Consider the following 23,986-nt stretch of genomic DNA (forward strand, 5'->3'; position numbering starts at 1 on the left):
ATCATTTTACTTGAATGACTCCAAGGGCCTGCTGACCTCTCTTCCTCTCGTCTTGACTCCCCACCATTCATCTATACCTTGTGCTCACCCTACAGAATGTTGAGGACCCAAACACAGTTGCACATGATTGTCACATTCAAATTCAGAGAGATAATATACAGGTAGAGTTGTGTTATTTGCTGGCTATAGAAGACAGTGTGAACCTCACGAGAGGAAGGATTGGTTTAAGTTTGAAAAAGACAATACAAGCTAGTGCTTTAAGTTTAGCTCTTAAAAGTCTTCACTGCAAAAAAGGCAGGTCTCAGGCTTCCCTGGTGGCGCAGCGGTTGGGAGTCTGCCTGCCGATGCAGGGGACACGGGTTCGTACCCCAGTCCGGGAGGATCCCACATGCCATGGAGCGGCTACGCCCGTGAGCCACGGCCACTGAGCCTGCGCGTCCGGAGCCTGTGCTCTGCAGCGGGAGAGGCCACAACAGTGAGAGGCCCGCGTACCGCAAAAAAAAAAAAAAAAAAAAAAAAAAAGGCAGGTCTCTAGGCAAGATAGGTCCACTCCTTTCCTAGATTTGGTTTTATGCCTTCTGGAAAAAGGAGGGTGAAAGCTAGGAAATTAATTGAATGAAAATAGACATTGTTTCCATTAGAGGAGACAGGCTATGCAGAGCATAGCATCCCTCAAGGTAAAGTGTGATAGCTCCATCACTCACTCTGGATACAAAACTCCAGGGAATAATGACAGGGGTCCAACTTCATGCCCACTGAAGATGAACTGACCTCACAAAAACTTTTCCATCTCTAATTTCTGTGTCTACTTCTTACCAAGATGGTCCCTGTCTCACCCTCCACACATGGGTGAGATGATGTAATGGCTAATTTGGCCAAGGACTGAGGAGCAAAAATAAAACACAGTTCAGTTATTGTTCAAACAGCAATGTTTAGTTGTACAACACATAAAGTCTAGCAACATTTACACAACCAGTTTGAGTGTCTGTTTGCTTACTTTCAACTGGGAAAATTAATCATCATGTCACCAAAAGGTTGGCTGGGACTGGTAACATTTAAGAAATGGGTCGTTCTTGCATCCCCTAGGCTTGGGCCTCTTGCTCCATCAGGACTTGGTTGTAGATGAATGGCCCACAAGTCACCAGCCTTTGAGCAAGTTGTGTCCAGGTGGAAATGGTGGGGCAGTGGGCAAGGGGTATTCCATAAAGACATAGTGTGTGGGGCGGTGGCAGCCGACATTCGCAAACATTCATGCATCTGATGCGGGGCTGTACCCTCCACTGGGGATTTTCCACTAGCCTACAGTGACCAACTGTGGCCAGGCTGATTCATTACTCACGTTAATGGAGTGGGGGAGGGGGTGGGGTGGAGTAGTCAGGGTGGGTGGGAAGAGATTCCCTCTTATTGCTAAGTGGACAGAAGGGTGCTTTTTTCCTCCTAGAGTTCACATCCTGTGACTTTCTGGAGTTTTGTGTGTGCATTTAGTTCTTATTTAAAGTTTGAGGATAAGGAAGTCAACTCCAGGAATGTCTCAGGAAAGCCACGCTCCCTAAGTGGCTGCATTATGGGGCAGGGAGGGTGTGTGACTACCCTCCGGGCCAGCCACAAGCAGTGATTTTTTTAAAAAGTGATCCTAGCCCTTGCTCCCCCAGATCTGTAGTGACCCACCCTTATAAATAAGCTTTGAGCAATGAAGGAGGCACCCTCGTCCCACCTTGGGGCTCACACCGCTGACGTCAACAAATCCGACAAGGAGAAAAGTTGCTTTCTTGACCCTCTGAGGAAGCCAAGAGTAGCTCATGCAGATGAATGGACAGGGAACAATGCCATTTCCCTTGGAGATGGTTACAAGTAGCCAGTATGGGTTTGCAAGGGCAGAAGGAGCTCTTGGTGAGCTCTTTCACCCTACAGATGGGCTAGGACCAGCTGACACAGATGATGGAGGAGGGCAGTGCTGGCGAGAACTCCATTCCACTGGGAGGAGAGGGGTGGTTTGGATGAATGGAAGAAGCAACTGTCCTAAAGGGGCAGCCGGCCCCTCCCACCAGCTGAGGGCTGAGAGGGGCCGTGGTGTTGGCTGGACACACACAGCACTAAAAAGGGCGTGGCCCTGCAGCAATAACAGCTGAGAGGAATGGAGGGAGGAGCGGTGCTTGAAATGGCCTTCATTCTGCAGTGGGACAGGGGGTGGCTGGCACAGGTGGAAGGACAATGCCCAGGAGGCCTTCTCCCTGCGGGGGGGTTGAGAACGGTTGAGGGTGTGGAGACCAGCAGCTGGCAGCAGACATATAAAACAGCTTCTCCAGGGAGGCTGAGATCATGATTTAGGGGCGCCAAGCATCAGTCTCCTACTCAGCCTCTCCAATACCCCCCCCTCACCCCTAGACCTTCCCCGCTAGGCCGAGGTGTCTAGTCCCACGTCTCCATATAAGCTAGGGATCCCTCTTCTGTTGAAATGTAGCAACCTCTGGGCTCTAACCCTGCCGCTCTTCTATCCTGCCTCGAATAACTTTGTGGGTGAGGGAAGATGTGGGTTGGATTGGTAAGGTGCTTCCAGGAAAGACTGTGACCATGAGTTTTGGGCCACTGGCAACAGATCACCTGCCTCTTTCTCCTGGTCCACTGAATCTTGGTCTTAAGTCTATGTGTTCTCCTAGCACCTGAGTGATAAGGGACTATCAACGCTGGGATCTGCAGGGGACCAGTAAAACACCTAGGGTTAGACCAGGAGATGGAACAGGAGGTTGTAAGAGGTTACTGTAAACTGTATCACTTGTTTTCCCTTGCCTAAGGCTAAACTGTTTCCCCAGCCCCAAATTTCAGCCACCTTACAGACTATAGGAGAAAGAGTAACTTGTTTGTAAAACAACAGGGGAAATATATGCATTAATAAATACAGGGCTGAAGGGAAAGGCAAGAAAAGGCTACATGTATGATTGCGGCTATCACTGGGAATGTCTACAGGGGTCAGGAAGAGGAACTGGGGAAAAGCAGAGAAAGACAGACAAAAATGCAATTAGCTTCAACATGAGAGAGACAGTGAGACAGAGAGAGAATAGAAGAGAAGTAAAGGGTGGGGGTCAAGTATACACAAGAAGAAGAGAGAAACAGAAGCCAGCTTTAAGGAGGAAGAATCCTGATGGAGAGAAGGGAGGTGTGGTTTTAAATTGCCAAACTACCAAGAAAGACAAATACTGTGTATTGTTCTTGATACTTTAGACTCAGTTCTTCTAGAACTTAATGCCTAAAACAGGTTGTCTCACTTGACCAGCACATGTGCTTCTTTAACCAGTGGGCACCGCATAACTCGCTGTGTCTCCTCCTTTGCTGGGCTGCCCACAAGCTCGGGGCCATTTTCAGCGCTCGACCGCAGAAACTTTCTTTCCCATGCCTCTCTATAAATCCAATTTCTCTTGAAATCTCAGTTTGTACTGTCCTGTGATTTAAGTGATGATTTTATTTTAAGTGGCCTAAAGTCGTTTTGGGAAGTAGACTGGGCATAAATCCTAAATATAGAAATGAAGCTAAAGTGGATTAGGGTAAAAAGAAGTGAAAAGTCAGAGGGGGTAGAATGAAGGAAGGAGGGCAAGGGGGAAAAGAGAGGAAGTGGAAGCCGAGGGGAGTGAGGCAAGGGGAGTGCGGAAAGCAAGCAGTCTTTGGTGGTGACAGGTAGTAGCTTTCGGACAGTGAACGCGACACGGACCAAAGGGTAGAGCTCTCTCCTCCACTTCTAGGTACTACTTCTTTCTGCAGGAGCCCAGCTCTGGGCTACTTCTCTGCTCTCCCCTGATCTTTCTTTTCCCAAATAGTCCTAGCCTTACCCCAGACCAACCCGGACTTACAGAGAGGGTTAAGTCATCAACTCCCCGTCCCCTCCCAGGTCTAGCTCCACAGACTGTCCTTGGAGAATCTCTGCAGTCCCTGTTTGCAGGTGGGTTTCAGAGGTAAGAAAGCATTACCTGTGGCTCACCTGCTCCCATCATTTTTAAATTAAACCTCCCCCAGACCACTTGAGTGAGGCACACGGCTTTGTTCTGGGACACAAGGAAAGGAGACAGATAATGGACAGCCATGGAGGAACCAAACTTACAAGGGACTTTCCAGGGAGGGCAGTAAAAATACCTCACCCCTGCACAGGTGCACACACATACACACACACAATCTCACACACACACTCTCTCACACACACACACACACACACACACACACACACATTGTAGACAAGATGCTCCACAATTACCAGATAGGCCTGTGGGACAGGAGAGAAAGGAAGAAGGTGGTTGGTGGTGGTTTGGGGATGTGTGTGCATGGAGAAGTGGGTATGTGTGATGATACAGAGAAAGGGTCGTCATGGGTTACTGTCGTGGCTTTCCTCTGTGTCCACGCTCACCGGGGGGAGGCCTCCATTGTCATTGAGCCGCTTGGCCCTGTAGGTCTCATAGTGGATGTTGTGTGTCACTTCCTTGAGGTCCTGGAGGTGGGTCCTGAAGGACACAGGGCGAGAAGAGAGAGGGATGTGATTAGCGGCGGCAGGAGGAAGAGGGGACCCACGTCTGAGGTCCACACATCGCGTCCATGGCCTGGACCCACTCCAGAGAGCCCATGATACCTCTTGATCCCCTTTTCCTTTGAGACGCGAGCCGGGACTGGAGCAGAAAGCTCTGTCAGAGAGACCTGGGGACTGAGGAAGTCTATCTGAACAGACGGCCTCCAGACCCCAAATAATTAAACCTGCCATCTGACGGGAGGGGTGCATCTTACCTGATGACAAAGTCTCGAAGCAGGGCAAACTCACAGTGGTTGAGGTTTTCCACTGTGAACAACAACAACAACAAAAAAAAAAACAGGTGGTCATTTCACTAATGCTGCAACACCAGCCGGTGAATTTCTGTTCAGGTCATGGAGGCATTTAGGAGGGAGCCACGGGGCAGGCTATGGTCACCCTTTCAGAGGTGTGCTCATCTTGGCACTTCAGTGAACAAGTATTCATTAAGTAGCTACAGGGGCGCAATACTACTCTAGACTCTGTGGAATAAGCGCTATTATATTGCCCATTTTATAGAAAAGGAAACTAATACACAGGGAGTCTAAGAAACCTGTCAAAGGCCTAAGACACAATTCCTATCTTTGAGGAGCTCATAATCTGATTGGAAGACAGTAACACACATAGAAAGTAACGACGCCATCTTAAAAAGGTCACGATGGCTTTTGATAAATTTAATTCAACATAGACTGAGTGCCTACGATTTGCAAATCACTTGCCAAAGACTGTGGAAGCAGAAGAGGATTAAGCCACAAACGCTCTTGTCTCACAATCTAATGGGTAGGGCAGATATTCTCATGATTCAAGGCAGATGATGAGAAAAAGCTATTTTTTAAAAAATCCCCACAAAGGGTCATAGAAAAATGAGAGACAACATGATATAATGGGATGGACCTGGTTTTGGAATCAAAGTATCTGGGTCTAAAATCCAAGGTTCACCACTAACAAGTCATGTCATCTTGGACAGGACACTTAACCTGTCTGAGACTCAAGTGCCTCAGGACGGATGTTCTGAGGACGGCCACGCCTACCCTGCTCCCCTCCGAGGGGTATCATAATGAATGTGATCAACTGAAGTGATTCTCTGAGAACTTTCAGAATCATTGTGACCTTCTCAAGGTCACACCATTCCTCATAAAATGAAAATGGCAACATCTGAACAACCCTTCAAGAGTTTTTCAGATCATGCCTCCTTTCATGTGAAAACCTTTCTCTGGTTATTCCGATCCGTATAATCTCTCCATGTTCTGAACTCCTTTGACCCTCGAGCTAGTGCCTCCTGGTCAGGTGCTAAATCCAACTTTTATTGCTTCCTGCCTGTGAGCCTCATCTTCCCAATTAGACTGGAAGCCCCTTACGGCAGGGTCTGGCTGACATTCATCTTATATCTTACATCCCAGGACTGTGCCTTGACCTATAGATGCTTAATAAATAAGCAAAACTGACCAGCGGCCAGTTCTTCAAGAAGATGCACTGAATTACCTTCAATGATCCCCCAGGGAGTTTTTCTGCCGAGGACCCGCTTGCCATTCACTTGGTACTCCTTGTCACTTCCCACCACAGCGAAAGGCATGCTCTCCTGCTGACAAACCAGACACACGTGCATGTCATCCTCCTACCATCTGGGCCTCCAAGGGCAGGATGGAGTACGGTCCCGGGCCTCTAGCCTTGAACGGCACATTTCTGAAGCTCATTCAGTGATCCCATTGATGGCAAGGGCAAGGCTCTTGTCTCTTAAAAAGAGCACTGGACTGGGAGTCCGAAGGCCTGGGTCCAACCCCGACTGCTCCCCGTGCCTAGCAGGTTAACCTCAGTATCAGCTTCCCTACGATTGGAGAATGCTTCACGCCCTTCAGCGCTTTATCAGGTTTGGTTTGATTTGCAACAACCCTGTGAGATAGCCAGGAAAGACAGACCTCTTAAACGACACCTACACGACTGACTGCCAAAGTAACTGAAGCTTTACACTGTCTCCCCCACTGGCAGAGGCCCACACCCGCTGAGCTTCCAGAGCTCAAAGGCTGCTTTCTGATGTGCGTAGGCCCCTCTGCTCCACCAGGTATCTGTTCCCAAATCTTTTTGCCTGGTGTGTACTTGTTGTTGCAATTGGATAAATTAACTGTTATATAAGCTGAGGACATATCACTGTGGAGAGTTGTTTCTCTGAAAATTAAGTTGAATGTTTCAGAAAGACTTGATAAAGGTGAGCTGCTTTTGCATTCAGAGCAGACTTACCTTCAAAGGAGAGGCCTTGTCTCTCTATGAAAAGAATGTTTAATGAATGTATTAAAACACTTTTTATAAACATTTAAGATAAATAGGTTTCATTTTTAAAATAACTTCTTCACTTCAATTGATTTTTTCAATTAACTGACCAACTACCTGTCTCAACTACATCAGGTAAGGGGCTTCTACCAGGTTACCACACTTGATGATGGAGACTCAAGACCAAAGCAAATGAGTGATTGGTCCCAGGTTACAGTGGTTAATGGAAAAGCTCAGACTAGAACTCAGGATTCTGATGTAGAATCATGGAATAGTAGAAGTTTAGAATTGAGAGGGATCTTAGAAATCACATAGGTCCGTGGTTTCCAAGCCAGGTTTCATGAAACCTTAAGATTCCCAGGAGAGGGACTTCCCTGGTGGCACAGTGGTTAAGAATCCGACTGCCAATGCAGGGGACACGGGTTTGATCACTGGTCCGGAAGGATCCCACATGCCACAGAGCAACTAAGCCCATGTGCCACTAGAGCCCGCGCACCACAACTACTGAAGCCCATGCGCCTAGAGCCCGTGCTCCGCAACAAGAGAAGCCACCGCAATGAGAAGCCCACGTACTGCAACAAAGAGCAGTCCCCGCTCGCCACAACTAGAGAAAGCCCACGTGCAGCAACGAAGACCCAACGCAGCCAGAAAAAAAAAAAAAATCCCAGGAAATACCCCAGGGGCTGCTCAGAAGGTAGGGCTGTGCCTGTGTCACTTAGCCAAAGCAGTTCTGTTTTTGTGTTTTACATATTGGAGCCTGTCTGACATTTAATTTTTTTAAGGGTTCTTCTCGGGAAAAAAAAAAAAAAAAAGAGCCTATAAGCCTCTGAATTTTATAGAAGGGGAAGCTGGCAAGCAGAGCTCTGGTAGAGTATAGATACTGTGGACCCCAGGCTGAAGCTTTACCTGCCTGTGCCCTTCCATCACCCCATACCTTGGTTTCACTTGGCCCTGTGGGGGAACGAGAGGCTTTCGTGTGGTCTGGGGATGGACGGAGCACTGGCTTCCTGGGTGCAGGGTTCACAGTCCTGTCCAGCGCCCCAAGTCCTCAACCTCTCCCCTGACACTTCTGGTCTGGGTCAGGCAAGGTGGGGCAGGAAGTATGGAAAGGGAAGAGCAGGTTGCAAAGCAGAAGTGGTACGTGACCGACATCCCAGGGGGACTAAGGCGGGCATCCGTGTGATGAACAGAGTCCCAGGCACCTACCCGGATTTTGTCATTCTCTGTCTTGTCCTCCAAATCCTCATCAAATTCCTTCTGGGGGTAGAATTCAATGCCATTTACTTCAAGCTCCTTTCGAACCTAGAGGTGGGGAGGAGAAGCATGGTAAGGGGAGAGAGGGCCATGTGTGTGTGTGCATGCGTGTGCAAGTGTGTGCATGCTGAAGTCAGAGGGACGAATGCAGTCTTTGATAATCCAGTTATCTCTGAACTCTGAGGCCCTGGGCAGCAGGAGGATCCTGAACACATGGGAGCCCCAACCCTACAATTACCATAGCCCACCCCAGCCTGCAATGAGGAAGAGTCTGGGGGGTCTAGCTTGTTCACCTTAGGGTAAGATTAGGATTCAGACAAGCAGTACAGCTGGGAACAGATTCCACATGGGCAGTGCTCATGCCATACTTGTTATATTCCTGTTTGCAGGGAAGAGAGGTGCATCGCCCCCACCCCCAGCCTCTCTGTTTATCCTCTTTCAAAGCTCGGCTTAAGTCTCCTCCTCCAGGAAGCCACCCAGCATCTTTTCAGTAATCTACTTGATTGTAAGTTTCTTAAAGGCAGCAACTGTCTTTATACTTCCTCTGCGTCTCCCCAACCCCGTCGCCTGTGTGTCCGACACAGGATAGAGCTTATGCAAAATAACAATAAGGACTAGCAGGCAGTTGGTTAATTAGTCCTTCAAGCAGCCTAACAGTGAGGAGTGGTTTCTCATGCTCATGGTGATTTGTGTGTTCAGAGGTCTTTGCAGGTAAGTTTGGAGGGCAGCAAGAAGGCTGGAGCTGCACTAACTTCTCTTCACTGTTGGTCCCCAGATACCACCAGTCCAGCCTCTTTAATGGTTGAGTAGGGGCTGGGTGGGAAGCGGGGTAGAGGGTGGATATAATAATGAAGGCTAGGAGAGGGCTTGGACCAGAAGAGGGGAAGGCAAGGATGGGGACAGGAAAAGGAGGAGGGGGCCTTCTCACCCTTTGCTTGAATTCAGACTTCTCCTCCAGGGTCATGGTGTCAGCCTTAGCAATGACAGGGATGATGTTCACAACTTTGCTGAGGTGTTTCATGAACTCCAGATCGAGAGGTCGCAAGCTGGGGCCCAGAGAAGGTGGGGTGTCAGAGCCACCGTGCCCTCCCCCACGCAGCCACTGCCACCATTCCAGGGGCACCCTTGCGACAGGAGGACTGGGCTGGGAACTGGCTGAGGCCAAGAGGCTGCTCCCTTTCCTATCCGACACACATCCACCATCTCAATGTGCAGAAGAGACCCCGACTCTCCACCCACACACGGTCCACCACCTCTCTTTCTCCTCCTCGGTTCCCATGCAAATCCTGCCTTCTTTAAGCCCCACTCAAACCACGCCTTCATGACATCTTTTCTGACCTGAGATTTCTTTCTCCTGGGGACAGCTGTGGACTGCTGTCCCTACCCAAACGTCCTTGTGTCACGGTTACATGTGTGTGTCTATTCTGCCTACAAGACAGCACTTTTTGACAGGTCTCCTCCCAGCCCCCAGTTAGTCCTGCAGGGCTCCATCTGGGGGCCTGATCCCTCCCCCATCTGCGGGGCCAGCTTCCTCTGGACTCTGGGGCCCCCATCTGGCTCTAGTTTGCAGTCTAGGGGACTCATTCAGTCAGGCCATCTGCTGGCTTGCTCTGACCTTGGGTCCAGGTTCTAGGGAGGGATAACGCAAACTTTTTGTTGAGTTCCTGAGCTCCTCCATTGAAAACCTGCTGAATATCTGATTCCTCCAACACTGGGGGCCTGCCTTGCTTGTGCCATCTTCTCAAGAACTGAACTAAGCTGGGCTTAGTGATAAATCACGAGACACCCGCCCTCTGCTCGCCTACCTGGATTGCTCCGTTCTCTCCTGGTACTCCCTAGCATGGAGCCCCGCCTGACACTCAACAACCAGACTTCCCAGCATGCCCTGCTTATTGCCAGTCTTCATCTCTAGACACCTGGCTCCTCATGCTGGGCTGGCCGCCCTCCAAATGCCTACAGCTGGGTACCTCCCCCGGCAAACACCAGCCCCAATCCAGTAGCCCAGCCCCTCCCCATTTCACCCTTCTTACTGCCCCTGACCCCAGGCTTGTGCAAAGCAGGTATCTCTTGAACAAATGAGGAGCATCTGGGGCACATAAGCCAACTTCTGTCCGCCGGCACAGTCGTGCTACGGTGCCAGAACACCAATGGGCGGAGCAGGGGCTGACGGTCAGCTTCACTCTCCTGGCAAGAAACTCTGGGGAATCACCGGACTGTGACTACACTGGGGCCCATCTGGCCCTCCCCAGCTGAGTCCAGGTAACGGTTACCCACTACAGGTTGGGCACAGATGATGCAAACTAAAGCCAGGCCCAGCAATGGGGGTGGGACTGGTACATACGAGTGTCCCGTCGGGGAGATGAAGTAGAGGCAGCAGTGGACACGAGTGTCAGGGATGCGTTTCTTCCTGGCTATGTTCACCTCCTCCTTCAGGAATTTCTCATATTGTTCATTGATGTATTTCTCAATGGGCTCCCAGCTGGGGGGTGGGAAGAAAGCAGATGGATGTCCCAGAAGGACAGGACCTGCGAGCTCACCTTAGACATGGTCAGGAAGCAGTCCCCTCAAATCCATCTCATTTCCTACCTCCCCTGGTGGGTCTAGGTTACCTGCTGACTATTATCCCTCGGCCTCCCATGGATGGCTTTCCCTGTGATCAAGGGCAGAGCTCCCCTGGGGACCTAGCTCTCTGACTGGGCTAAGGGACCCTGCAGAACCCCATCCCACTCCCGACAGCAGCGCACACTTTCCCCACATCCAGAGCTGGGCAGCTCTGGGGAAATCTCTGCCCCTCTCCGAAGCTGTTTTCTCATAAGTAAAAAGAGAGTAACAATAGGTGCCTGGAGAGATTCATAGAAGAATCAGAAAGAACAGGTATAGTACTTAACAGAGCAATGGCACGTAGAAAGTACTCAGTCATGGCAACAATTCATTGATAACAATGAATAATAACCCTTCTCTGTCCAGAAGTGTGTGTATAGCCAGAAAAGAAGGCAACCAGACACTTCTCTAAGATCAATACAGCCAGTTCCTAGGTGTGCTGCTGAGTGGTCCTGTCTGTCTGGGGCAGACCCCAGCTCCCTCACAGAGGACAACTGTCACCATCCCTGTCTGGGAGCAAACTTCTGCCTGGCACCTTCTGTAAAGTGGGGAATGTCACTTGCCATCTGGTTCTACAAGGATTAAGTCATTAGTCACTGCAGTCGCTGACCTACAATATACCCTGAAAGGAATTCAGGACAAAAAACAGGATAAGGCTTCTCTGCACTTTGGGAAAACAGGGAAAACAGGCCCTCAGATAGTTGTATTTCAGAAAAAAAAAAATTTTATGGACCCAAATCCTTGCACCTTCCCCTACTTAGAAAAACACTAAAATCTTAACTGAGATATCTGATCCTCGTGACGTGCCTTTTGCTGAGCTGTTTGCTTGACTCTCCGTATCCCCCAGCCAGAAATCACACATATATTGCCTCTCGCCCACCTCTTCAGAGCAGGTCCTCAGAAGCATCTGAGAGTCTGTCTCCCGGGCTACAGTCCTCAGTGAGACAGTGAATGAAACCCAACTCACAGCTCTTACGTTGTGCTTTTTTTTCACAGTCGACCCTTCCGTCTATGCCTGGGCAATGTATTTCACCCCTTCTTGGCGGGACGCTGACTGCAGCTTTGCTCTGTGGATTCCCAGAGGCAAAGGTTCTCCATGGAAACTCCCCTTCCTCCTGTTTTCCACCCATCCTCTCTTTGTCCAGGGCTACAACATCTGGCTCTCAGGTCAAGCTCCCTGCCATAGCCTTCAGGTCAGCCTGGATTTGCACCCCAGTTCCCCTTGCTCTGCCTCTCCTGCCTATTATGACAGATCCACTCCCATCTCCAGGCAATCCCTCAGCTGACATTCCCTCTGTACTGTCCCCTTCCATCCCCATGCCTGGGCCCCATGAGGACCTCCTCCCTCACCTCCTGACAAAGCCCCTCCGCTCTTTCAGCAAGCCTTCCCGCTTAACCCCTCAGCAGGGAGGGCGCAGACGGCTCTCAGTGTGAGTGAATCTGCGCCACATTCCGTATCTGCCTTGCAGAGTCTTTAGGGTGGAAATCTCACAGGCAGACATACCAGTTTTCATTGTTGATCTGGTCTCCAAAGCCTGGCGTGTCGATGACAGTCAGCTTCATTTTGACACCGCCTTCCTCTATCACTGAGGAGTGAACAGAAAAGGCACCAGGATGCCGCAGAGCAACTAAGCCCGTGCGTCACAACTACTGAGCCCACATGCCACAACTATTGAAGCCCGCGTGCTTAGAGCCCGTGCTCTGCAACAAGAGAGGCCACCACAAGAAGCCCGCACCGCAACGAAGAGTAGCCCCCGCTCACCGCAACTACAGAAAGCCCGTGTGCAGCAACAAAGACCCAACGCAGCCAAAAATAAATAAATAAATTTCTTAAAAAAAGGCACCAGGGAGATCACTCCTCCAGCTGACACCAGGTGCCCCTACCAGCCCGGGGGGAGCTGGGCTCCTTCCTTCTGAAGGACTGATTATTGGAAAAGTCGAGTTCAGGGTCTTCAACACCTTTGTCCATGCTGTTCCCTGCGCCTGAAATGCCGTTCTTACCCCTTCTGCCTGTCTAAATCCACCCAGCCTTTGTCATCCAGCTCAAATCCTACTTCATTCCTTTCTAATTCCCTCATCCCCTTTCCTGGACTTACAGTCTAAGGAGTTGGCTCCCTCGTGTTTAGGGCTTAATTCTATTCTGTCTTGAGGTTGCCTTTCATCTGTCTCATTCTCCAAGAAGCCCCATTCTTTCCCTTTTCTGCCAGAGGCTCCTCTGAACAATGCCCATCGGGGTCCCTGCCTGGTCCTCACCGTGCCCAATAGCTTTGATCTCCACTGTCTTGGGAATCTTCTCTTCCCGGTTCCAGCTGGAGGCCTTGCGGCTCACTTGGGATTTGAAGAGCGTGTTGACTAGTGTTGACTTGCCCAGTCCACTCTGACCTGCAGCAAGACAGGAGGAAGATGAGAAGGCAGGGAGACCCCATGCCCACCCGCCGAGACTAGTATCTCTCCCCTGAGCTTACAGAATTCTAGAGCTGTGATCCAGGCCCTTGACTGATGGCTCACTGGGGAGGCAAGGGGCTGAGTAGGGAGAGCAGGTGGGTGGGAACGGTTTCCTACTTACTGGTGAAGGACCTGGGGGAATGTTAGTTGGATTCCACATTCTCTCCTTCTGGAGCCCCAGGACCACTGGGAAAGGAACAACCTCTGCATTTGTCTCATGTAGTGGTTTTCGGTTTGGTTTTGTTTTTGCTTGACCTAAGTTTTTAATATTTAATCATACTAAAAGTAAAGACAGAATTACTTTGCATACTGACACTGCAGTTCAGCAGAAGATTTCATTCCAAGGGAGAGCTCCACACTAAAAATATTTGAAAACCACTGGTCTGAGCAGTGTTTCTCAAACATGCACCAGAATCACACCGGCAAGGCTGGCAACTAATGAGTGGCACTTGGCATCACCTGGGTGCTTGTAGGAAATGAGGTACCCCAGGCCCCACCCCAGCCCTATGAATCAGAATCTGCATTTTAACAGGACTTCAGATGAATCAAATGGGCAATAAAGTCTGAGGTGTGCTGGTCTAGAGCATTCCTGTCATATATTAGGAAATGGGCCCGGCAGGGGGCTGGAGCCTAAGGTTCTAGACTCAACTGTCCTTCTTCCCTGAAGCCTTGGACCAGCCATGTTTGCTCCTCTGGGCCTTAGTTTCTCTTTACTGATAGGACGGTGGGGAGGGAGGGAACTGGATGAGACCAGGGATGGCAAATAAGGTCCATTTCTCAATCCAACTGATTAACTGGCAGTAGCCACGTGCCTAATATGTTTAAAAGGCTACCTCTGGGCTCGGTACTGACTGCGCGCAGTGACTGACCCGTGACGAATGCCACAGGCACTGCCGGGGAGAGAAGCGGCCCACCTTGCTAGAACGGGCGGTAGAGTGGTGAACAAGACATCATCCTCACCCTCAAGGAGCCATTGGGTGTGAGGGAGACAAAACATAAGCGGACAATGCCAAAGGGAACCTAATCCAGTCTCTCTGGGATCAAGGAGGACTTCTACGAAGAGGCAATAACTAAGCTAAAACCTAAGAATGACTTCAAATGACCCATGAGAAGCTGGGAGGGCAGGTTCTAGAGAGAGCGAACAGCATACACAAAGGCTAAGAGGTAGGAAAGAGCATGTTAAGTCCAGGAGAACTGTTCCCTGTAAGGGAGGAGTCGAATGCTACACGGGAAGTGGTAAGACAGCAGCGGAGAGGTAGTGCCAGGCCAGGCTAGGAATTTAAACCCGTAAACTTAAGAAAGATTTTAAGTAGGGTGTGTGACTTGAGTTTTGCAGGTTGGAAAAATTATTCAGTCACTGGTGGACAATGGATTGAAGGAGACAGGAGACAGAGAATCGGGAGAAAAAGAAGTTCGCACCAGAAAGTAAATCAACTTATGTCACCAAGCACAATGTTTAGTTTAGCCGATGTTTTTTACAGCAAGACTTTCCAGACGATTTACACTCTGGCCTAGCTCCTTATGTTTAAGCAGCACTGAGTCAGGTGGCCCTGGTAATCCAGGGGAGAGATCCACTCGGCCTAGGGTGGTAGCAGTGGAGATGGAGAGAGGTAGACAGACTTGAGAGATATTTACTAGGTAAAATTGACCGTATTTGATGATTGACTGGATTGGGGGATAAAGGAGGAGGAAAGAAGGATGATGCCCAGATACCAGTTTCAGCAACAGAGAGAATATCTCACTGAGGTCAGGCAAAGGCCCCCCTCTGCTCTTACATTCTGTGACCCAGTGACCCTACTTAGTGCCCAGTGTCCTGGAAATTCTCTCTAAGCTTGAAAGCACACAAAAGATCAGAAAGAAGACCACCTTTCATCCGATCCTCCCCCAGCTCCTGAAGTTAGGGGAGGACACTGGTGATGCCCGCCGCGTGCCGCACACACGAAGGCAACTTGAGCACAGCCAGGTGTTGGTGGGGCCACAATGACCACCCACCCCCAGCTCCCACCCTTGGATCAGCCAGCCTGTGGGGAGACAGGGCTCAGGCCTTTGTGATCTGCACAGCGAGATCTTTCCTCCGAGAAAGAGCTCATTCTAGAGAAGCCAGGGCTGAGGCCATCCTCGAGAAAGAATCGGGATCCTGGGTGCTGCCTGCCACCAGGGCCTCCAGGGAACCCACGGCCTCCATACCAACGACCATGATGTTGAAGTCGAAACCAGTCTTCATGGTCTTCTTGCGCATCTGCTCGATGATGGTGTCGATGCCAATGTAGCCCAGCAGGTTGGGGTTGATGCTGACGGGCTTCATGGGCACTGCCGGCTTAGGCCTGGGCTCAGGCACCAGCTCTGACATGGCTGCGTCCGTCCTGGTCTCCGGGAGCCCTGAAAAGCCAAGGTGGGAGGGGTGGGCTAGAGGAAAGCAGAGGTCACGTGGAAGGCACGGTATTATTCTCTGGATACAGAATCATACAGGGTTGGGCCTGGAAGGGACATCCAGTACAGGTCTCTCATCTCACAGATGAGGAGACTGACGCCTGGCGGGGAGGGACTTGCCAAGAACACAGCAAGTCAGATGCAAAATCTGGACCAGTACCCAGACCCTCCAGTCGCTGGGGCACTTTCATATGCACCTCGCTGCTCCTAAGAACCACATCTGTGTCTCTAACCCAGGGGTTTCTCCACCTTGGCACTATTGACATTTTAGGCCAGATAATTATTGCAGGGAGCTGTCCTGTGCATTGTACGATGTTTAGTGACATCCCTGGCCTCTACTAGATGCAGGGAGTAGCCCCCCCAGTTTAATGACCGAAAATATTTCCAGACAGTGACAAATGTCTCCTGGGGACAACAGTGCCCCAGCTGAGAACCACTGATCTGAGAGATGTCTGGGGTTATTCTGACCTGAGTTCCTGCCTCCCCCAGAAAAACGGCAAAGACCTTTTAGGATACTGGACCTAACATCTGTTGACTGCCTGTCACTGATCCAGTTGCTTGTCTTTTAGAAGCACATGGGGAGACTTCCCTGGTGGTCCAGTGGCTAAGACTCTGTGCTCCCATTGCAGGGGTCCCGGGTTCGATCCCCGGTCAGGAAACTAGACCCCACACGCCACAACTAAGTGTTCACATGCCGCAACTAAAGATCCCACACACCGCAACTAAGACCTGGCAGCCAAGTAAATATATAAATAAATATTTAAAAAAAAAAAAAAAGAGGAAGCACATATAGGGCTACCCCATCTCTGCAGAGTGAGCATCACTCCTGTCTCCCAGCCTCCGTGTCCCCTCTGTTCCACAAGCACTGCTGCAAGGCAAGGAGGTCTGTGCCCTGAGGTGCCCCCAGACACCCTCCGAGCCTTAGTTTTGAGTCTGAGGGGGAATAAGTCTCCCCTTTTGACTGCTGGGGAGAGGATGAGACCCAAGTAGGGGCCATCACTGACCTAAGATGACATGACACAACGTGTTCTTGGGATGGTGGGTAGCAAAAGAAAGGCGAGGCTGAAATCACAGCCCTTCCCCAGTGGAGAAAGGCAAACATCGCTCTGTGTCTGGCAGATCATGGGTATATTCACATACAAGAGAAATCTGTGTGTTTCCTCATCAGGCCACTGTCCACCAGGGTGGGTTTCAGGATACAGCAACTCCATTTCCCTCCCCGTAAAATGGGGGTGTGTGGTGATGTGGAAAGAGCCTGGCTCTGCTGCTTGCCAGCTTTGTGGACTTGGGCAAACCACCCCCCCTTCCCACGCGCCTGCTTCCTCCTCTGTACTCTGTAAACCGGTTAGGATCGTGAGTAAGGCTGTAGTGAGCACTGCACACGAGGTATATGCCTAGAGCGCCTGCACAGCGCCTCCCTGTTCCAGACCCTGTTGCTCCTGTCCCTTTCAACTTCACAGCCTGTCAGGAGGGGAAATGAAGTGGTGCATGTGAAAGCACTCGTGAGAGGGAGGTGCCCCAGATACTAATTACACAGCATAGTTACTGGACTCCACGCTCTCCAAAGGCCCTCTTCCAGCTCTGCCATTCTAGAATCCTACGGTTCACGGTTACCACCCTGCAGAGTCTCAGGCTCACAGAGAGAACTAATGGAGCAGCAGATGGGAAAGAGGGTGAGGGGACAGGAGTACCTCCCTCCCCCACCCCCAAACCCAGCCAGGAGTCTGTTCTTGTACCCCTACCACCTGGTCCTTCCACTGGTCCTGGCAAGACTCTCTCTCTCTCTCTCTCTCAATTGGAAACCATTCTTTCCTTGTCACTCCCAGGCACAGCCAAATCTGACAAAGTCTCAGGACCTCCCCAGGGCCTGGCGTGGCTCCCTCCTGCTTCCTAGGAAGCTGTTGCCAGCCAGGCGGCCCCAGAAGGCAGCAAGATTGGCTCAGCCCTGCAGCAGCTGACTCTCAGCAGCCTGGCCATCATATCCACTCTGCACGTGGCTCCCGGACCCAACTCAGCACACCTGCACTGGGGGCCAATGCCCCATTTTCCCTGCCCAGCTGCTCATCTCCCTCATGCCTCTATAGCCAGCCCATTTGGTCTCCACAACCTGTGTTGTGAGATAGATCCATCGGTGTGTATGTGTGTGTCGGGCAGGCAGGGTCTTACCTCATTTTACAGACCTGGAAAGTGAGTCTAGTATTTATTTATGGGAGTTTTTGTAAGTATTTTTATAAAGTGTGTGTCCTCACCATGGCCTGCTCAGCCCTGGTCTGTCAACTGCAGCATCTTCAAAGATCATTCCCAAAAAGACAGACCCTGGTTACAAGAAGGGGGTGGCCTACCAGATTCCCAGGCAACTTCTAGGGGCTACAGCAGGCCTGCTGCAGGTCCAGAACGGGAGCAGATCTCACCTTCATTCTTCTATCAAGCACCTATGAGCACCCATAGAGCTCCTGCTGGCAAGCTGCCCCTCCCAACCGCATGGCAATTACAATCAGCCACAATTACTGCAAACCTGTGGTGGGTCACTGTGTCACAGCCTTTGCTGGAAGACCCTTCGCCCATTCCAGCCCCTGGCTACCTCGTCCTCTTTTTTCGCCATTCAGCCCAAGGGCTACCCCTCAGGAAACCTTCTGCTTTCCCATCTCGTGTGGATGCCTCTCTTCTGTGCTGCCTCAGCCCCCGACTAACTTCCTAGTCATCACATTCATTCACTCACTCACTCCATCCCATGCCTCCCATCCAGGCCTTCCCACAGGCTGTCAAATGGGAGCCTACTCCAGCCAAACTTTAGACTAAATGCCAAGGACACTTTTGGACCCCAGACAAGGCCCTTGCCCCCAAGGGCCCACTGTTTGGTGAGGGTGCCTGACAAGTGCATAAAGCCCTCCAGGGCACAGGACAAATGCAGCTCTGGAGCTGAATTCTGCAGCTCCATCCTCTGCCCTTACAGCTCCCCTGGTCCCGCCATGCCAACTCCAGATGGCCCATACTTGACTCCCAGCTGGATGACCCCTGTGAGCCTCAGTGTTCTCCTCAGGAAAATAGGTACAGTACCTACCTTGCTGGGTTGCTATGAGGCTTATACAAAAGCATGGACATCAATGACCTGGCACTGAACATATGCCAGTTCCCACCCTTCTTCAGCGCAGGAGCCACGTCTTATTGATTTCTGTGCCCCAGTGAACCTAGTATAACAAGACACTCAGCAATGAATGAATGAAGGCAGATGTTACTTCAGAGCCATCACTTTTCTCTTCCCCCAGATGCTGCTCCCTTGGCAGAGCAGCTGACCTCCACCCAGCAGATGGCTCTTGTGTGGGCCACGGTCACGGAGGTAGACTCTGTTACGAGACTTTCTCCTTCCCCTGCAACAGGGATTGGAGGGGGGCTCCCCAAGGGGGGGCAAGAGCTCAGGATGGGGCCACGGCAGGATGTAGCTCAAATATGCCATCCCGCCTAAGTGGTTCTGGGGGCTCCTCCTAAACTCCCAGCTCTCTCAGGGCCCCTGGAGAGGAGGGGATCTGTCTGCAGCACCCCCTGCCGGGAGCCACCTGCCCATCAGTGCTCCAGGAAGAGACATTGTCCACCCCACTCAGCTCTAGCTTAGTCCCCACAGAAACAGCACCTCCCCCCATCCCCGTGCCAAGCAAGGACCCTGGTGCTTTCTTTTACAGGCAAATGAATGGCTTTGTCTTTGTCTGGCCCAGGGACCCCACCCCTTTGTTGGGAAGGTGGCAGCAGGGGGAAGGGACCTTTCCAGAATAGCACCTTCCTCCCTGGCTTAGTGGGGATCCAGGGGGTGGGGAGGCTCTTCCATGGGGAGCTGCAGGTCTTCCTCAGCCCCCAGCCGCCTTCAAAACAGCGCCCCCACCCGCAGAGGCAATTCCAGTCCACCCCAGCTCCAGCCCCCGGCTCTCAGAAAAGGAATCACAAAAGATATCTTAGTACTTTCCCATTCACAGAAGCAAAGGGCCCTGGGATACCCCTGCCTCCATCCCAGTCCTCTGGAGGCCAACGAGTTCCCTTGGAGACCACCAGCTGGTGCCCGTCTCAGTGTGCGCCTATGTGTGGGGGAAGGGGTCTACGTGTCAGCGCACAGGTCTCTTGTCTGGCTGTAGGTGGTCCTGATACCTGTGCGTGGTGTGCATGTGTGTGCACTTCTTGGTGTGCTCCAGTGTGGAGCTTTCTGTGCGCATCTGGGGGCCTCCTCGCTTCTTCGGGGCTCTCTGTATCTCTCCGCGTTTCCATATGTGCATTTCTCCGGGCTTGTACATCTTGGGATGTGTGCCACCGTGTGTGCGTGTGTCCGTGCGTATGTCACCGCGCATGGGTTCCTCAGCGCATCAACCCTCCCCGGGTAGCATCTCCAGCCGGGCTTTGGGGGCCGCAGCCTCCTCTCGGCGCGCGCCGGTGGCGCCGCCGGCCTTCCTACCTTTGGACATGAATCCTCCTTTGTCTCCGTTCCTCCGGGAAGATGCTCAGGGCGCGGGGCTGCAAGGCTGAGCTGGACGCGGGCTCCTCCTGGGCCGAGCAGACCCTGCAGCCGGGCCTCGCCCCTCTGCGTTCTCCGCCCACCCGCCCGGCCCGCGGCCCGGCAGCGCCGTCCCCGCGCCCCGCGCTGCCGCGCCAGCCCGGGACTTCGACTCGGCAGGCTCGGCGCAGCGCTGCCCCTGCCCGCTTGCACCGATGCCGCCGCCGCGCCGCCGCCGCCGCCGCCGCCGCCGCCGCTGCCACCCGCACCACGTGACCCGCCCGCCCCGCCGAGGGCCCTCCCCTCCCCCTCCCTCGGCGTCCTCGCCCGCACCGGCTCCCCTCCCGCCCGCACACGGGAGCGGGTACCCAGGGCTGGTTGCGGGCCGCCGGGGAGGCGCGCGGGGGCGCTGTGCCTGCAGGCTCGAGGTTCCGAGTGGGGCATGGTTCCCGCATCCCAGTCCCGGTCCCTCCCCCTCGATCCTGCTCCCGGTCTGTTACCCTCTAGGCCGGGGCGGGGCGGGGAGCGCAGGGGACCTGTGGGAGCTGCGGGAGGCGGTGCGCGCGCGAGAGTCACGCGGTGGCTGGGATGCTGGGCTGGTTCAACGCGGTTCTGCCCAGACGCGGGTGCCTGTAGAACCCTGACTGATTCAGGAGCCCGCGTTCCAGGCCTGGCTCTGGGATGATGAGCCCTGTGACCTTGAGCTAGTCAGGAACTTTCCTGAGCCTCAATTTACCCTTCAGAAAAATCATCCTTGCATTCAGTCCACTTGAATGGACAGCATATTGCCAGGCCTTGAGGGGACAGGAATGAGGGTCACCATTTCTGTCCTCAAAGAGCTCTGGGTCTGGTGGGTCAAGACAGAAAGCTGGCCTGTCCTAACGGAGGGGGTGGGGTATGCACAGGGTACTGTGAGTGCAGGGTGGTGGGCACCCACCGGGTACTGTGGGTGCAGGTGTGAGGGCCCTTGCTGAGGGCCAAGATGGAAAGGCAAATATAGGTGCGAGGGAAGAAGGGAAAGCAGCCTATGGAGAGACCCAGAGGCGACAGCTGCATGGTGCTGGGGACAACAGAGCTCCCGGGTGCACCAAAGCAGGGAAAAGTCCAGACAAGGATATAGAGTTAAGAGGCTGGAGAAGTCCAAAGCCTTGCAAGCCAGGCTAAGGAGCTGGACTTATCAAAGAAGGTAACAGCGGGTCACCAACAGCTGTTAAGCAGGAAGTGCTGCCATGAAATATATGAGTCCCTGTGGCAGCTGCGTGGAGGGGCAGGGGGTGGCCTCACAGGGACAGAGGGAGGGAGAGGAGGGGACAGACAGCCAAGGACTGAGGAGACTGATCAACAGAGTTGGAATTAGACTGATGGGATGAAGGAGAGAGAAAGATGAGGAAGACGAGGATACCCAGGTTTCTGGTATGGTGCCTGCAGCTGAGGGAGTGAGATCAGGGAGGGCAGAAGTCAGGAAGAAAGGGGCTGCCTCTAGACATGCCCGGGAGTTGTCTGGGTAGAGGGGTCCGGCAGGCCACTGGGTGTCTACACCTGCATTTTGAGAGAGAGGGCTGGGCTGAAGATGGAGGGAGAGCTGAGGTCCCATAGGGAGGAGGGAAGACCAGAGCCTGGGTGGGCTCCCCCAGGCCGAGTGTGCAGAGGGCAATGAGAAGGGGGCTGACAACCCCCAACGCCAGTTAAGCCACTGGACTGGATACCTTCTAAGCATCTGCCAGACCCGGAATCTCTGAGCCTTTGAAATGTTGGGAATGAGACTGCCCAGAGTAGAATTCCAAGATCTGGGTTCCCATCGGCTTACTGCCATCAACCAGCTGTGCGACTTTAGGCGTGTCACAGCCTCTCTAAGACCAAATGAACTTCTAGCCCTTGTGTTGACCTGTTTTTTCTTCTATGTAGGACTTCCAACCTACAAGTCCCCAACTCACCTTTCAGGACTAAAGGGCTGGGGGTAAGGGACCGAGAAAAAATTCCAGGTGAGGCACCTTTTAAGCAACAACCATCTTCCTGAAAGGCCGACTGGGGATGATTTAGAAGGTCTTGGGTGAGATCACTATTCACATCTAGAGGAGCCTGGCAGTGTCGACTGTTAGACAAATCACCACTTACTGAAGTGCTGGTCTATATTTTCGTGTAGGTGGTTTGCTTTTCAAGCTGGACTCACCTATAGATCACCTAATTATTTCAGCTCTTCGGGGAACAAAGAAACAATCATGGAAGATGCTAAAGGACAGACTCAGCATAATTGCTCTCCCACAAATTACCCCTGTAAACCCCCTTCTGATGGCTTCCCTCAACCTGACCTCTGACTGGCAGAGTGGGACCCAGTTCAGGGTGCACCCCCTGTGTTCTGCCACTCAACCCCATTCCCTTTTCTCCCAGCTCATTCAACTCTGACGTTAAAGTCCCCCAGATCTATCCAAGCGTAATCCAGCTCCAGGCTCCTACACCGCAGCAGTCCAGCGCATCCCCAGCCCAGCCCTTTGCATTTACCTTTGGTTTCTCTGGCCGGGTCCAGCACGGTGAGCGCTGTGACGCAGTCCGTGGCAGCATCTGCCGTAGCATGGTCCAGGGCTGCATCTGTGCTTCTGCTTGGCATTGATGGGTAGGTGACAGTGTCTGATCTCGTCAGCTTAATGACACTGTCCAGTGTGGTCTCACCAGTGACTGGGTCTGGGGTGACCGGCACAGCTGAATGCATGGCTGTGCCCAGCCTGCTTGTATCCAACACAAGAGAACCCGTAGTCATGTCCAGCTTGGCTCTGTTCGCCCCGGCCAACACCAGGGCTGTGTCCAGCTTGCCTGGATCTGGTGCTGCCACTTCCCTGGCTGTACCCTCCGTGGTTGTATCTGGCTTGGCTGTACCTGCTGTAGCTATGGCTTTGCCCAGCTTTTCTGGGTCTGGGGTCACCGCGTCCGTGACCGCGCGTGGCTTGGTTGTGCCTGCTTTAGCCAAGTCCATGGCAGAGCCCAGTTTGCTATCCAGAGGAGGGAACTCAGTGCTTGTGTCCAGTCTAGATGTGTTTGGTGTAGCCAAGTGGACAGCCAAGCCAGGCCTATTGGTGGCCATCGTGGATGAATGTCCGGATGTGCCTGGCCTCCTTGTATCCAGGGCAGCCAAATGCATGGCCGTCGCAGGCCCCGTGGCAGGGATAGCCCTTTGGAGATGCAGCCGGGGTCTCTGAATACCCCTGGGCCGGGGCTTGCCTCTTCCTGGAGAAGCTCTGGTAGGCACATGGGCGGTCATTGGGACAGGGTGCCTCTGACCCACCAAGCCTGGCCCTGCAGGACCTGGTGGACCCTGAGCTAACCGGGATTGGAAAGGCAGGGTCAGGCATGAGCTCACCAGGGGCTTCTCCACCGCAGGCACCCTGCTGGGCTTGGCCAGACCTGGGTGACCTGGGCCCTCGGAGTGGAGCCTGTCCCCTGGCACTAGGGTCACAGGTGGTGAGTCAGGAGAAGGCAGCCTCCCTCCTCTGTGGGTGGCAGCCTCCCTGCCCGGGGTAGACACCTGTTCCCAGTGAGAAGGCAGGGGGCCCAAGCGCCATGCCTGGCTGTGCTGGCGGACTGTTAGGGAGATGGAGCTGAGCTTCCTGGGTGCCAGGCTCTTGCCAGTCTCCTGTGGGGGCACACTCCACGCCCTAGCTCCAAGGCCTGGTCGGCCGGAAGCCTGTGGGATGTGGCTCTGGGGGAAAGCATCCAGATGGATGGTCTTCTTGAGAACAGGGATGAGAGGCGACACCCCTCCAGGGAGCTTTGAGGGGCGGGCAGGGCGCCCCAGTAGGTGGCTGCGGGAGAAGGAGGTTCCAGCGCCTGGGGCTCCGTGAGGCTGCATCGCAAAGTTGTGGTCCATCCAGGTCTTTCGTCTTCCCCTGATCGACAGAGAAAAGGGGCCGAGCGGGGGTGAGGTGCTCGAGCCTGCAGGTGCTGGCCCTCCCCGTCCTGACTAGCAGCTAGCACTCCTCTGA

General features: G+C 52.8%; 1 protein-coding gene across 10 annotated transcripts; it reads right to left on the bottom strand.

Annotated features, from left to right (window-relative positions):
* Positions 1-2,165: 2,165 nt before the first annotated feature.
* SEPTIN3 (septin 3) lies at positions 2,166-23,986 on the bottom strand (the record flags this gene model as incomplete). 10 transcript variants are annotated; one of them, XM_079937051.1, is made up of 12 exons in its annotated part: positions 19,974-20,160; positions 18,600-18,726; positions 15,296-15,487; positions 12,917-13,045; positions 12,168-12,249; positions 10,404-10,541; positions 8,991-9,108; positions 8,015-8,110; positions 6,026-6,125; positions 4,762-4,813; positions 4,391-4,484; positions 3,285-4,249 (listed from the first exon to the last, which is right to left on the bottom strand). In XM_079937051.1, exons 3-12 carry the CDS (start codon positions 15,456-15,458, stop codon positions 4,124-4,126), a joined length of 1,098 nt encoding a protein of 365 aa, XP_079793177.1. In that variant the 5' UTR covers positions 15,459-15,487; positions 18,600-18,726; positions 19,974-20,160. The 10 variants fall into 10 exon arrangements, 9 of the variants coding, with proteins under 9 accessions (XP_079793171.1, XP_079793173.1, XP_079793172.1 ...); XM_079937045.1 differs by lacking the exons at positions 3,285-4,249; positions 18,600-18,726; positions 19,974-20,160 and adding exons at positions 2,166-2,231; positions 22,512-23,986; XM_079937050.1 differs by lacking the exon at positions 18,600-18,726 and having other exon boundaries at positions 6,026-6,122.

The sequence above is a fragment of the Stenella coeruleoalba genome, assembly GCF_951394435.1.
Source record: "Stenella coeruleoalba genome assembly, chromosome: 11".
NCBI lineage: Eukaryota > Metazoa > Chordata > Mammalia > Artiodactyla > Delphinidae > Stenella > Stenella coeruleoalba.